Raw genomic sequence first — 15,776 nt, 5'->3', positions numbered from 1 at the left:
ATTACCTATAGAGCATAAAACCGAGTTGTTTAGAAGTATATTTCTAGTCCTCTGTCCGATTCTTGCTTTGGGTATGAAAAAGTGTCACTTTTTTTCTTATATCTGCAGAGAAATTTATAACAGGGTCAACAAACATTTTGCTAACTTCCCCTTTACTTTTGCCTTTTTTTGAAAAGAAAAATCATAATGGTTTACAAGAAATGAAAATGTTACTTTTTTGAAATAAAACAAACTTAATATAATATTTAAATTCTTTAGTAAATACAATTCTTTTTACATACATCATCATTTATGCAATATTTATAATCACTTTAAGAATCCATTTAGTACATCTCTTTTTTCGTATCATAGTAATGATATTAAAGTATATATATTGTATTCAAAACATAATTTAAATTTATCTTAAAATAAAATAAAGAAACAAAAAACTAAACACAAGGCTAACGTATGCATGTATAAGGTTTTTCTTTTGTTTTATATAGATAATAATATATAATAATTAATAACAGTAGACATTTGTGTTTACCAATATAGAGTGCATTATTGTGTTGCGATAAGATTACATACTTGTAACTAATTTCTACAGTAAAATAATTAAAGTATTTTTTATGAGTTTACTTAAAATTTAATATTATTACTTCTTGCTGTTAAGAATTTGAATCATTTTATTTTACTAAACTATTTAATATTTTTATGTTTAAATAAAACTTTGAGATTATTTCCTGTTTTTCTAGGGTTGATTGAAAAAAAAAACAAATACAAGCAAGGGACGAAATTAAATTATTCCTAAATACATATGTATACCATAATTATATAAATACATATTAATTAAAATGAGAACATAATGTAAATATATATATTTTAAATTTTAAGCATCGAATATTCAATGTTTATGTGGTGTGTGAATCTGATTATGTTATTTTAGAAAACAATACAAAACTGAATTTAAATGACCTATTTTATTAACTGATTGAAAGAGTTTATCACTTTTATATTAATTTAAATGATTTTTTTGATATACTAGGGCAGCCGATGGTATTTTTTTTCTACACAAATATTAAATGATTTTCATCAAATAACTTTTGTTTGCAATGCAAAACTGTGGTATGAACTTCCGATTTATTTATTTGTATATTTGCTATCAAAGTGCTATGATGAACCTGATTCTCAACTGCTTAATAGAATCTATAGAGACACAAGAGCCCTACAACCTATTTTAATAACAACAGACCACATTTATGTACATATGTATATAATGAGTTTCGGGAAGATGAGGGGTGTTCAATGTTTTCGAAGTGCTTAGTTTATGGATTTTTACTGATATTCGAAAAGTTTTGTAAAAAAAAGTGATGTATTTTCATCACGGATAAATCGCAGCCAATTTCCTTAAAAGAAAATTTCACCGATTATACTTTTCATAATTAAACATACAGTTTTGACTTTAGAAAAAATACTATTTTTTTTTGAAGTGTGAACATTCTGTTGATAAATTGTATTGTGACTTGCATCGATATTTTTTAAGATTGATTCAGAATCAGGTGATTCATTGCACAATAAATAAAGATTATTGTGTTATGCAAATATCTAAGAGTTTGGCATAAAACGATTAGACGAAAAGTTGATACCCTAGCTGCTGGTATAAAGAACGCACCTAATTTATTTGAAATAAAAAAAGTTAGGCGTAGAGAGTTTTGTCCAGTTATTCAAGGTAACAAAGAAAATAAAACTTTGTACCAAAGTGATGAAATTGCTTTTTTTTATATTTGCTCATAACACTAACCATGGAAAATATATTTCAAAAATTCAAGAACTTTTCTTATTTATCTATTGATTTTGAGCTAGTGCCATTATCCGAAAACATGTATACCGTTGTAAACCTGGTTATTCACATAATCACCGTTATGCATGCATCGGACCTTCATAGATTTTCTCAATATACATATAATTTTAACTTTTTGTGTATTAAATTTTTGCTTGCTACAATGTACAAGCAAATTATTATATATATATATATATCATTCAAATACAATAACTATAATTTTTTGTGCGGCCTTTTGTTTAACTGATTTATAAACAAATATATAATGTTGGGGTAAGCTCTGAGATTTTGTTTGTCTGTCCTTAGCAAATGAGCTAAATGAGTAGGTAAACAACAACAATTTTTCATACAATTTTAACAAATATTTTCAAATATTTTGATTTCAGTTCTTTAAAGCGTTGTTGTGCGTAAGAGTGATGCTATCAAGTTGTTGTATCCTAATTTACTGCCAGTTTCTTTTCTACTGTTTCCACTTGTAGTGCACGATTCCGTTTCTGGAGTTTCTGTTTCTGTTGGTGGTTTTGATTCGGTTGTGTCTGTTGGTGACTCTTCGTTTGAAATTGTTTTTGTGGCCAATACTTTGATGCACTTTCTGCCCAAGAGAACATTAGATCTACTTTTTTCTGGTGCAATTGGTGCCCGTGCAGCTGATTTTGCTTTAGTCTTGCTCATATTTATAATTATTGAGTTGTCATTCAAACTCTTGCTTGTATTCATCTTGATTTGTTTATTATCGCTAGAAGTTTTTGATTTGCCTTTGACATTGAGTTTGAGAGCAGTCAGTCCAATTGATGTACTAGGTGTACTAGAATTTGATCCTGGCTGCTTAACGCTATCAACACTGCACTTCATTGGAGCTGAAGAGGCCAAATCGCAAATATCATCCTCTTCTGTATTGTCGATATCAATTTCATCGTCTTCTTCTTCGGCAATTGGGTCTATTATCTCTTCAAGTAATTGAATAGTCGAATCAATGCGATTGGAAGTTGAAGTAGCAGGTATTGCAATTGTTTTTGAATTAGAGCTGTTACCTTGAGCAGATGCTTTAATAACACTTCCTTCATTAGTGGCAAGAGCAGCAGAAGCAGGGGCAACTGCTGAAGAAGTTTCTTCAAACGACAGCGGTTGACCACGAAGACTATGATTGCTGCTATTCTTGGAGCTACTAGCTGTGTCTAATCTTTCACCAGAAGATAGATTCAACGATACTTTGTCCGATTCGGAATTTGATCGAATTTTTTGCTTTTTTGAAGTTGTTGCACCAGAAATGTTACTTGTGCAGCTAGTTGTAACAATAATTGGTTGAATAAGAGATGACTTTTTGTTCTTAGATAGGCTGCTATGAACTAATGTATCGGTTAACTTAGTTTTTAGTAAAGATGTGGCCTTTCTAGTTGACGATGTTGCATTGGATTCGTATTTGAAGCGATTATTATTCGAGGACGAGGGATTTTGTTGGTCGTCCGATGATGCAAGTGATGATGATTCATTTTTAGTTTGGTCGAGTCACAGACGTAGGTCAAATGCTATGCGTGATGCAATGTTTTTGAATCCAATGCTAGTACCTGATGAAAAAAAAGTAATTAGTTTTTGTTCTACTACATCTACATGCGATGATTTGAAAAATGATTATTCTTAAAATACTGTTCACTAAACCTTGGGGGCTAAGTCGATTGTTCCTTTCATATTTTTAATATAATCTAACGCTTATATCACGTTAGATTATAATATTATAGTCTTAAAAAAAACAAAAACTTTTTATTAAAAATTTTTTACACAACCAAAACTATTATAGTGAACTTTACATATTACAGATAATGCAAGGTTTTGAAGTAATCAATCTCAAGGAATACTAGGATAAAGCACACGCGAAAATATACTTCTTCTTCTTCTTGATGTCTTTTTTCTTGTATCAATGGAACATATTAAGAAGTGTGAGTGTGAACTAATATTTTTATTTTTTTTTTCTAAAATGTAATACATTTGAAGAATGTTATAACAAATAATCAAGAATTAGATATGTAAGTTGTTTTTGAGTAGGGAAAAAAGAACATACAAATAAATATTATGCAGCTTTAATTTAACACCGTTGTAAAATCTGATGTAATTTATAGACTTTTATTTGTAAAATTACGCTGAGATCCTTTTTTGTAAACATAATGACGAAATGAAGATTTTTTGATTTATTTTCAGACAAACACTAAACTTACCCGATATGCGTTTAAATCGGACGCCATTTAGAGATAACCTAGGAAGTTTGCATACTTCAATTTCCCATTGTACCAGAGAATCTGTATTTGGATCCCCATGTACGCACCACAACACAAACCTAATAAGAACAAATAAAAAAACTGTTAACATTTTATAATCATTTTATTATTATAAAGACCTCTCTCTTTGTTCGTAGTCACAATTATTCTGATCAAGAACTTCGCGGATCTTTTGCATTATCTGGTCAGGCATTAAAGGAGATGTTGTCTTCATCGACCAAGTGAAACGCAGAACTCTTGGTTTGGCTGATTCTTCAGTTGTTGATCCACTACCATAAAAAAGTCTTCGCATTTGTAAAATGATAACACACACGGCGTATGTATAGATTTATATATGTATATTAATTTGTTACAAGTATTCTTTTTTGTTAAAAGGCTAAAAGTTTCATGATGACAATATATGTATGATAAAAGTAAATACATTTTTTTTTCAATTTATTGCATTATTTTAGTTTTATTTTAATACGGAATAGTTCCAGGGTTTATTGTATTATTTCTACCGAGATTTGCTTTTCCAATCAAATAAATAATATCGATTCTATTTAACTTTTTTTTTATTGAAAAAGCAAAACTGCTAAGAACAATCATCTCAAGTACAAAAATGATAAGATATAAACGGAGAAAAAGATTCAATCAAAAACCAAAACAATTAAATAAGTACAATTAAATTGTAGGGGTACTGAAAAAATTTAAGCACCAATAAGTTCTACTGGTACTTGTACTTAAACATTATGTACACAAGAAACTTTGTGTAACAAAGTTAAAGTAAAGTTTAATCGTTGTTGCATGTGCGAAAACAATTTGTCAACGTTAAACAGAAGACTAAATACAATGGTCTTATGACATTTTATATTTTAGCCATATTCTTTGAAATACAATTGAGGTAGTGAACAACTTAGCAAGTGTTTTAAAAACACTTTTTTTAAAGTAGTTTTTAAAGAGACAATGTGTAGTAAAAAAAATTGGCCAGCAGTCAGTTTAATCTATGACAAAAAGTATATCCAATATCGTTTTGTTTATATTTGCAAGTTTTATATTGTCAATGTAAGACCTTATTTAACAGTTTTGTGCACAATAAGCCAACACCAACAGTGCCATTTACCTGGTTAAGTAGCATTAAGGTCGACCATACTTAGCAAGACTTAGCCAGAACGGTACGCTGATGGTCTAAGAACTTTTATCGACAAATATTTTCGATAAGTGGTATGAAACTAGCTTTGAAGTACAGTACATATAATCTTGGCACTCAAATAAGGAAAAAATTAAAATTTTTAAAATAATGCAACTATATTAACTTTATAATAATAATTAGCTAAAACATTTCGGTTGTCTGATGCCACGATGTTTGGAATCAGTATTAAATGCACTGGTCTACAAAATTGAGTTTATTCTGTCATAAAATGATTAAGGTATCCCCATTTCAAATCTTGACTTATAATTTTCCCCCAAAGATACGTTTTTTAAATATTCCACTCTAAAAATATACAATTAATCAATGCTAATGTAAAACACAACATTTGATCTTGTATGAAGTTTTGTGAAAACTTGAATCTTATATTTGTATGGTTTAAAAAAATACGTTTTAGAGCTATTTATTTGTGCAGAGTTCGAAATTGCACTTGGATTTTTAAAAATAAACATTTTTATCATTATCAAAAACTTGATGTGATACCTTTTTTAGACGACAAATTCGATAAAAAAAAGCATACCAATATTATTTTTCTGTTTTTATTTAAATTTATTTTCTTATTTATGAGAAGCTGAATATTTAAAAAATCACCAACAATGTTATTTAAAAAAGAAAATTTATTATGAAAATCCATAGATGTATATAGAGTTTTATTTAAATTTTACAGGTGATAATAACGCTTCGGAAAAGAAAAATTTGATTGACAGCTACAAAATCTTGTCGACCAGTATTATAAAATTAAAGCACAAATTTCAAATTAATCAATAGAAATATTTATATTTAAAAATTATAAAATCAAATAAAAATACTTGTAATTCGGTTGTGAATTATGTATTTGGTATTAAACATTTGAAAGCCTATTCATTTTATTTATTTAATTATAAGCTTAAAATCTATTCTAGGATTGTAATCAGATCTTTAAACAAATATATTTCATTATTATTTATATGTTATATAAAAGTATTATGGATACTCATGCTTAAGTTGTGTGATGAAATTAAACAAAAAAACATATGAATTATGTGCAAAATAGGTATAAAGAAACATCGAAATAATAAGCATGCAAGAAAAATTTTAACACTAAGTATAGGTACGTAAATACCTATTGAATTTTTTTTAACAATAAAATGAAACAATAAATACAAAAATACGTATGTATGTATGTATAAATTTAGTACAATTGTTTCACAATTAGTTTTGGCATTTTGTAAATAAAAGAAAATTTAAAAAAATCTGATTACCCCTACGACGTGGCTACAGATACACCCCGATTTTAGAAAAAAAATATTTTTGATTTTTTGGTGAGTCTGTCAGTATATAATTACCTAAAGCTGTTGTTGGATGTATTTGCTTGGCCTTCGCTGGGCCTAAAATAAAAAAGATACAAAAAATAACGCAAAACGTAGTTAACAGAACAAAACAAAAACAAAAACAAAAATTGAATTCAAAAAAGAAATACAATTTTCTTTTAGAATCTTTGGTTATAATATATGTACATAGGTTTTTGAAGATAACTTTATATACTTTTTGCTGTTTGTATGTACTTTTTTAAGAAACATGAAAAGAAAAGCAACCTATATTAAGAGGCTGTATGAAAACACAAAAATTAATGTATTTACAATAGAATACAAAATTGATATTATTTAAGCAATCATTGAAAGTAGATATAAAAAAACAACAAATTATGCAGTTTTTACTTAAGGTTAAAGAAACTGAGTAAGCATTGTTTAGTTGTTAAATTGTTAGTTAGTTTAAGTTTACTAACGCCACAAACCACCAAATTCCCATTATAAATAAAGCAGGAAAACATGCCTTTAAATATATGATACCATTGGCGGTGATGAATACTAAGTAAGTCGAATATTTTTAGGTCTTAGAAAATTTTTACTTAGTTAGCTACAATACATATCTATTACTTATAATTAAGTCGAGGAATTTCATCTGACTTGGAATACAAGACCGCTAAGATATTACATAGTAAGAGAAAGCAAAATACCATAACAATTCCATTTATTATGTAATAACATTCTTATGTTTCCCTTCTTCGCCATGCATCTGAATCACTTTAATTCGATTCGTATCATTCAATATTGTGTTAAGCTGATTTTTAGTTTTAAAACATAATGTACGTAAATTATGCGATTATATTGACAGAAATGAAAGTAGCTTAGTGTTAGTTTTTTTTGCCGGTTGCAGTTTATTCTGAATTTTGATAAACTTTGCTATGTATATTGAATTATTTAGACAAATAGTAATATTGTTTTGAAGTTTAGACGAAAGTTAAATGAGACTAGTGTTTTTTAAATATGGTGCATATTAGTGTAAGTATAATGGAGTTCCGCCTTTTCTCACATGTGATGACCGTTAAGACAAATGCTTCCCAACCTATTTTGTATCTTATTTTGACTCTTCTAATGTATTGTTTTCGAAAAATCTAATAATATAATATAATTTCCATCTATATCTTAAAACATATGTATTATAAAGATGAAAGTGATATTTGTAAGAACGAATTTAATTAATTTAACTTTATACCTGAAGTTGCTATAATAATACATATGTATGGATAATAAAACAAAATGCTATTTATTTTGCATATTTATTAAAACATAAATTTAAACACCAAAAAACAAAATGCCTTTTCTTCTAAGATCCCAGTTTAATTTTTGACACAGCCTTGGACTTGTGAAAATTATTTTAATAAGATCAAAATAAAAGTAGAAGATGATAAATGGTGAAAATCTTTTTAAAATTAAACTAACTTTATTTGTCACGTTCATTAATTTTAGTCGCCAAAGATTCCTAATTATAAACAGTTCTGAACTTTTTAAAAATAATTATGTTCGCATTATACAGCTACTCGTAGTATCTTTAAAAAATCGGTGATGGCATGTAAATACTTCTCTTGAAACCAAAGTTAAACTTTGTTCTTTGTACCCTGTTTTTCAAAACAAAAATAAATAGGCTTTAAACTTCAAGATAGAATCATAGATACATTATGTATGTTTGTATTCAAATACGTATAAGGTGCAGTTTCTACAAATATCGCAAAGGAAGCAAGTTTGGCTGGACCGGCGTTGTTTTAAGCCCCAACTATTTTGTCCCATCTCGTTACTTATACAGTTCTTGGCCATATTATTAGACGCACTGCATAATTTTTATAATTATTAGATTATTCGTAATATTTTTAACGTTCAAGAATGGATGTATGGTTATATTTGTATGCAAGATGGAGCTCCATGCTACACAGCTCGGGCCATGAAATATTATTTGGGGGAATAAAATATCCCTCAGTTGGTCTGGCCGGAAAACAGTCCTAATATGAACACAATTGAATACGTTCGGGAGCTGATGAAGAGGGAAGTAGCTAGAGATGCGGTCACTTATTGAAAGAGTAATTCAAGTGTGGAATGACTGCCCACAAATGCAGGAAACAGTCAAATCATGCATTGACAGTGTGCCGCGCAGAATTGAGGCTCTTATTAAAGCAAAAGGAGGTTCAACAAAGTATTGAAAAAAATTACAAAAATAACATAAACAAAACTGAAAATATTAATTTAAAAAAAATTCTTTATATCTGTTGCTTTATTTCTAGGAAATAGTTTTTATTCTGCATACAAAATAATTTAAATGCATAACAATATTCGAAAACCTGATTAAAATCGTGCGCTTAATAATATGGCCAGGGAGGGACTGTATTTGATGTAGAATGGTGTATTTCACTTAGAATCGACATTTTTTACCTATTAAATTGTTTAATCTATTTATAAACTCCTATAATTTTTAAACACTTTGTAAGCATTTCACTTGCAAACATCCAAGCAAATTTTGTTTTTCGGTGATAATAATAAATTTAAATAAATTAATTTATGACACAAAATTCAACACTACAAATTCGTGCAACCCGGTTGTGCATTACCTTTTTTGAATTAGCAAAATGTATCCTTATTTGATTTCGAACATCACCACCAAATGTCAAAATTTACATTACATAAATTCAATTATTATTTAGTATTGCTTGTTTTAGCAACAAAAATAAATTAGAGGTGCATAAACTCGTATAAAACGAAGGCCAAGTGACTACAAACTCTCATCCCTTACAAGAAAATGTAATTTCATTTCGAGTCCAAATGCCTAATTAAAGATGCAATGTTTTTGAAATATATCAACCAACACCCCATTTTGTATAAAACAATATTATTTATAATTTTAAACAGACAAAATATATTATAGTTCTTTTTTGAATAACATATATGCTACAGCGGATAAAAACATGCACACCTAAACCAACTAGTTTTGTAAAAAAAAAATGGAACGGAACAAAACATCAAGATCATAGAGAAACGATTAAATATAACATTTAAATATAAATGAAGGAAACAAAAATAAACAATAAACAAAAAACAATTAAAAAAGTTTTTGTTTCGTTTTTAAATTATTATAATTTTTATTTTTTTTTCATTTCTTTTATTTTGTATCATTGTTTCATATCATTACAATTTTATAGTTTATTTTCCACATAATTGTTTTATTTCGGTATTCTTTGATAACAACAACATTTGCTCGAGTGTTAAAGTCTATAAATTATATTATATAATATTGATGATTGATTTAAAGTATAGTTGTTTATTTAAGAACTAAGTAACTAAATCCAAAGAAGTTATAACAAAAATTGATTGCTTACTTTTATTAATTTAAAAGTTTTATTTTATGTATTTCTTATGTTGTTTCTTATGAAACGACATACACAAGTATATTTTCTTAAATTTATTCCCTCTCAGAACACTAATTTGCTATGATTTAAATAAACACAAATTTAATATTTTCAATAACGAGTTCTTTATTTTATGTGAAACTACAAAACTTTATTATTTATTTTTGTTCAGACGATAATTACCGATCCAGAGAAATTAGTTAAACAAATTTGGATTTGTTTGAAAGGCTCGATATTATGATTTATTTAAAATAATATATTTAATTTGTAATATGGTATGATTAGAGTATGAACTAAAAAACTTGCATTTTTGTAAAATCTACAAATGAAGTATTAGACATTTTAAAAATCTGAATGAAAGCATTCGGAATAGAACGTAATTCAATAAAAACTAAAATCGAATGAATCGCTTGGTTTAATTTATCCCCAGGGATAAAGTTATGCAAAGTATTACCGTTATTAAATATGGTTTGAGAAGAACTATCTACACGAATAGCCAACCATTACTGTTGCTTATACTTAAATACATTTTAATAATTTGATTCAAAATTAATGTCCCAATATAAATCATTATTTAAAAGACCTTATGAATGCGAGCACCAAAGCTTTAGTTATGTATTGCTTCTAAAATTTAGGAAGCGTTTTTTAAGGTAAATAATGAGTTTATATATTAAAATATGAATGAATAACTGAATAAAATAATCTGGACTTTACTTAATAGTTTGTAATTCGTCTTCATAAACTTACAAAAAACTACATAAATTAATTGGATTAATGCAAATAATTAATAAAGAACTTTAATGATATTAAAATTTTTAATTGCGAGTCATGCATCTCATCTTGAAATTAGATATTATATAATCAACCATATACCGAGACTATCATTGACACTGTTTAAAGAAAAATTTAATTTAATCGACATTTAAAAAAGAATTGTTCAAGCAAACCACACTCGAAAGTTAAGGCGGCGATTATATTTGCAGGCACTTTTTTGTTTTGCTTAGTAGTGAATTTACTATTTTTGTTTATTAAGTTTATAAATTGCTTCTGATGTACATTGATTGTTTTTGTTGATGAAGATAAAAACATAAGGAGCCAATTTTTCAATAATCACTTAATTCTTATTCTTAACATTTAGCAATCTTTGTATTGCTGTTTGAAAATCGGTTCTAAAGAAATGTTAAAAAAAGGTTTGATTAGACCTGCAAGGAATGTAAATAATAAATATTAAATTGAATTTCTTTTATTTACTTTAATATTTTGGAAAATCCAATTTTATTCTACTTTATCTCCGACCATATGGTTTATTCATAATTTCATACAATATTTAAAAATTCTAATTAATTTTCTTCATTGTTTTATTTGTCTATTTACATTTTATATAATGTGGAGAAAAATCATAATGACAAATCGGAAGTATATGATAATGGTTATGTGAAACGCTGTGTTATTCGTCAGTGTTTCTCGTAAGTATTTTGTTTAATTTATTACAAATGTATAAATAGAAATTTATTTATATTTATATATCATATTCTTGTCATTTTATTCAAATTGCTGACTTCTGGAGAATATCCTTTTTGCTGTCATCATAAGATTAACATCACCATCATCGTCGTTGTCGAGGTCGTCGCGCAAAGCACAGATTATAACGAAAACATTTATTTGTTAAAATAAATCACAAAACACAAACTTTTTTATATTATTATAATTCAAAATAAAATTAAAAATAAACGAAACAGTTAAATTTTATATTCAATGTATAAAGACAAAAAACTGACTACAATCATAAATATTTGAATATATGTAAGTAAATTTTGTTTTATTTTCCTTTAAAGATTGGTGTTTAATGTTTTTTTTTAATATTTTAAACAAATGTTCTATAATATTGTTCTATTATATATAAAAAAAAGTTTATATTTAAAAAAAATACAAGCACTTATACAGTCACAAGATCTTCTACAGTGTATGTTTAAAACTAAAACAAAAATTAACTTATTTTCAAACCTATACAAAAAATTAAACTATTTATATATATATATTTTATATAAATATATATATAATGCAAAGATATAAATAAAATGGTCACAGCTGCAAAAAGATTTTAGCTATTCTCTCTAATTTCATTTAAAATTATTAGATTTCTTGATTAATAATACTTTTACATAAATCTTGCTTGTATAAAAACAATAATAAAATAAATAAAAATAAAACATATAAAATTATCACCATCACGATAAAAAATAGAATTTAATTTTTGTGTTTTGTGATTTCTTTTTTCGGCTTCAAAATTTAATGTTACTTCAAAAATTATACTATTTTTTGCAAATATTTAACTCGTTATAATTTTTTTTATTTTCTTTTACGGGTTTGGCCTAAAATAAAAGAAAAATAAATAAATAAAAATCAGTGAAATTAAATGTTATTTGATTCAAAAAGAAACAAAAATAAGCGTTTGTGTAAAATGTGAAAAGATAGATAGATAGATAAATTTAAATCGAGAATGTCTCCGAATAGATTAGCATTTAGCTCTCGGATAAATTTTTTAGTTTTCTTTTTTAAGAATAATTCATTTTTAGACATAATTAAACAGCAGAAAAGAAGAATACATAGTAAATAATAAGATAAAACACAATTAATTACATTAAAAAAATATGAATTTCGCGATTTTAAGTTTTTTTTTGTAATGCACAATGACTTTCCCATTTTGTATTTTTATTTATTTTGTATTTAAATCAAAAACAAATATTGCCTTTACGTTTGAGATTTATTTTAATAATTGTGAGTTGTTAACTTAGTTGAATATATATCTTTTATACTTTGCAGCGTGACCATTTTAAAACTATATTACTTTAGTATATAAATAAGAACCTTTTTAATTTTTAAAATACATTTTCTCGTACATTATATTTGATAAGTTACAATAAGTTCAGAAGAAATTGTTTAGAGTTGTAAGCATGGATTGCAATTCGATGAAATAAAGATATTGTAAATAAGTTTTTATAGGTTAATGTATCTTTGTCTTTTAGGCTCGGCGTTTTCACGTGCCGATTACGAAAATGCCAAATGTTCTTATGGAATGAATAATTGAAACTCAATTAAATATCTCATAAGAATTTGGATTGTCTTGCGTGAAAGATTAGTTCCAGTTTTTTTATTAGCTAAATTTGTATCGAACTTTGATTATTTTTTAAAGGCTGCTCATAAATTATGTATGTATTTAAAGTTATATTTGAGTATAATATATAATATTTAATGTAAAAAATACTCCAATTTAGATTATACACATATTCGTATACTAAAAACGCGATGACTATATAAGGCTTACATTTCGAGAAAAGAAGCTGCAAATGCATAGAGCCTTTATAACCCTATTTCTATTTATTAATTTTTAAAAACACTTCCATTTTATTTGCATTTTAAATTGTAATCCCTACTAAATACACACATTTCCATACAAAAGAATACGATTATTTTAAAGATATGAAATAATGATATCTTAATATATGTTTTTAATTTTGAACTTAAATTTGTCCAACATCGATATACTCTCGTTTTTGTATTAACTAATTACTCATTTATATGTTATCTGTATCCACCGTATTTTTAATGCTTTGCACAATGATTTTAGGTCTGATATAAATATTTTAAATTTTACATTTACATGTTAACTTGAAATTCAAAATAAAAATAACCTCAAAGCGTTTGTTTTTAGGATTGAAAAAAAAAAATAAATACAAAATAAGTTTAGTATTAGTTTGAAAAGAAATTCAAAATTTTTTACAGGCACATGCTATGTTTTAAAAATATTAAAATGCTTAACTAATTTTGTCCGAGTTACTTTCAAGCGATCAATTTTTAAAATTGTATGTAGATGATTTTGCTAAATAACCCGTCTTATTCTTAAGCTGCAATTTTACTAAGAACGAGAAGTTGTTTTGAATAGAAACGAATAGACTTCAAAAAGCAGTTAATGCAAAAACTTAATAAGGTAGAATGCACTCTTATATAAAGTATGTATTAATTTTGGTTTATCCGCAAAAGTAGCAATGTGTTTCGAAAAGTAAATGCATAAGTAAGCTTGAAAAGATAAGATCAAGGTTTAGATAATTAATAAATTAAATTTTAATATGGCGATTAACGCAGCAGTTAACCCTGATTAGAGTGCCTAAACTCGCCCAAAATCCTTCTGTAGCTTTTTTGTATACACACATTTGATGTGCGGGCGGGTAGGAGGGGCGAGTATGATCATACAGACATTTTTATTTTGGTACAATATAAACATATGACACATTGTATCTTGTACATTTCTTTATTTTACGTCGATAAACAAATTCTGAGAAAAGTTATAGGCATTTTTATTTAGTAATGATGTTTTTGTTAAGTACAGCAGGTAAAATACTATCAAGAAATATTTTAAATAATTTTAAGTAATGTAAATCGAAAGAGTATAAAGATATCTCATGTGAAAGGTGTTTTGACCCGTACGGAAAGCGGTTTACTGTTACCAGATATTGAAGGTTAAACGTAAATTTATAAATTACCCTAGAATAATATGTTACATGTTTATATTCTTCCAAAATAACCATCCCATTATGGATTGGGTATAACACACACAGTCGAACTCATCCCAACTAACTTATCATACAGAATAACTCATCACAAACATTGAAAGTGAACAATCTGTGATGAGATGAGCTATCCCTTGTAAAGAGCTGGGTTGTAATGAGGTGTTGAGAGTGCAGTTTAGATATGATAAATTGGATATGATCAGTTGCGTTGACAGCATAATCAATAACCATACTTTCCAATAGATGGATTTTGGGGGCCTTTCGATACTCTACTAAGGATTATTTTTTTCGATACGAATTATAAAATTGTATGAATAATTTATTTGGACCGTCCTCGGTTTGTACTTTAGCTATAATATCGTCAGCATAAAAGGATTCATATTAATGAATTATTCTAAGATACTAACTACAAGCTCAAGCTGATGAAAGCTTTGTTCTCTTAAAGATTTACTATAGAATGGTTTAATATGCTATACAATTCTTAAAAGTAGTTTGAATTAATTGCATCAAACCACTGCGTTTATGCAACATATGAGCGACCTTAACCTTTTTGTCCCTTATCCATTTTTTTCGCGTGAGACTGGAAAATATCCAGAGTTATCTCAGTTTACATTTTGAAAAGTTTTTTTTAGAACAAAGTAGAAAACAGAAGTTTTTCTTATAAACATAGAAATATGAAAATAAAATTAATTAACACTTTTTGTATGTGTTAAACTGTATTTGCTTAGCTTTTTAATAACTATTTTAAACAATTATTTGAGTGCATTTTGAAAACAGCAAACTGAGCACGATTTTTTTTTAATCAGATAATAAACATTTATTTTTCACTCTCAGAAAATTATATAAACTATATAATTATGATATATAAACTTATTCCGTCCATTATATATTTTTATATGATGAAAGGATTAAATGTTTGTTATTTTCTTTTGTTATATTTATGGTAAGTACATATACAGTATTTAGTTCATAATACAATAATAACTATCAAACAATTCAAAAATACACAATAAATGGTCCGCTATTGAGATTTTTTAGTTGTGTAAGTTAAGTAAATAATATGTAGTTGTCCCTTTATTTTTAACAAGTTAGTAATAATAACATAATAAGTTTAATTGTATTTATTAGAAAAATCATTGTGCAGCCCCTGTTAAGTTCGGTAAACAAATTGAAATATTTTTTATTACTTGTACCTTAAAGCACTCATATTTAATTT

The 15,776-nt window shown here is 26.7% G+C and overlaps 1 protein-coding gene across 21 annotated transcripts in view; it reads right to left on the bottom strand.

The window, feature by feature from the left end:
* Positions 1 to 237: 237 nt before the first annotated feature.
* Positions 238 to 15,776, bottom strand: part of LOC129952865 (serine/threonine-protein kinase MARK2) — a 141,281-nt gene continuing 125,742 nt past the window's right edge. For 10 of the 21 annotated variants that reach the window (XM_056065782.1, XM_056065770.1, XM_056065759.1 and 7 more), the window contains 4 exons: positions 6,604 to 6,645; positions 4,209 to 4,373; positions 4,030 to 4,148; positions 238 to 3,384 (listed from right to left, as the gene is read on the bottom strand). In XM_056065782.1, coding sequence (XP_055921757.1) covers positions 3,326 to 3,384; positions 4,030 to 4,148; positions 4,209 to 4,373; positions 6,604 to 6,645 — 385 coding nt within the window. In that variant the 3' untranslated portion in view covers positions 238 to 3,325. Of the gene's footprint in view, positions 3,385 to 4,029; positions 4,149 to 4,208; positions 4,374 to 6,603; positions 6,646 to 11,224; positions 12,365 to 15,776 lie in introns of those variants that run through there. The other 11 variants (XM_056065783.1, XM_056065766.1, XM_056065768.1 and 8 more) reach the window with 4 other exon arrangements.

This window comes from Eupeodes corollae, chromosome 3, assembly GCF_945859685.1.
Source record: "Eupeodes corollae chromosome 3, idEupCoro1.1, whole genome shotgun sequence".
NCBI lineage: Eukaryota > Metazoa > Arthropoda > Insecta > Diptera > Syrphidae > Eupeodes > Eupeodes corollae.
The sequence above is the reverse complement of the archived record's forward strand: the minus strand, read 5'-3'. Positions and strand labels throughout refer to the sequence as shown.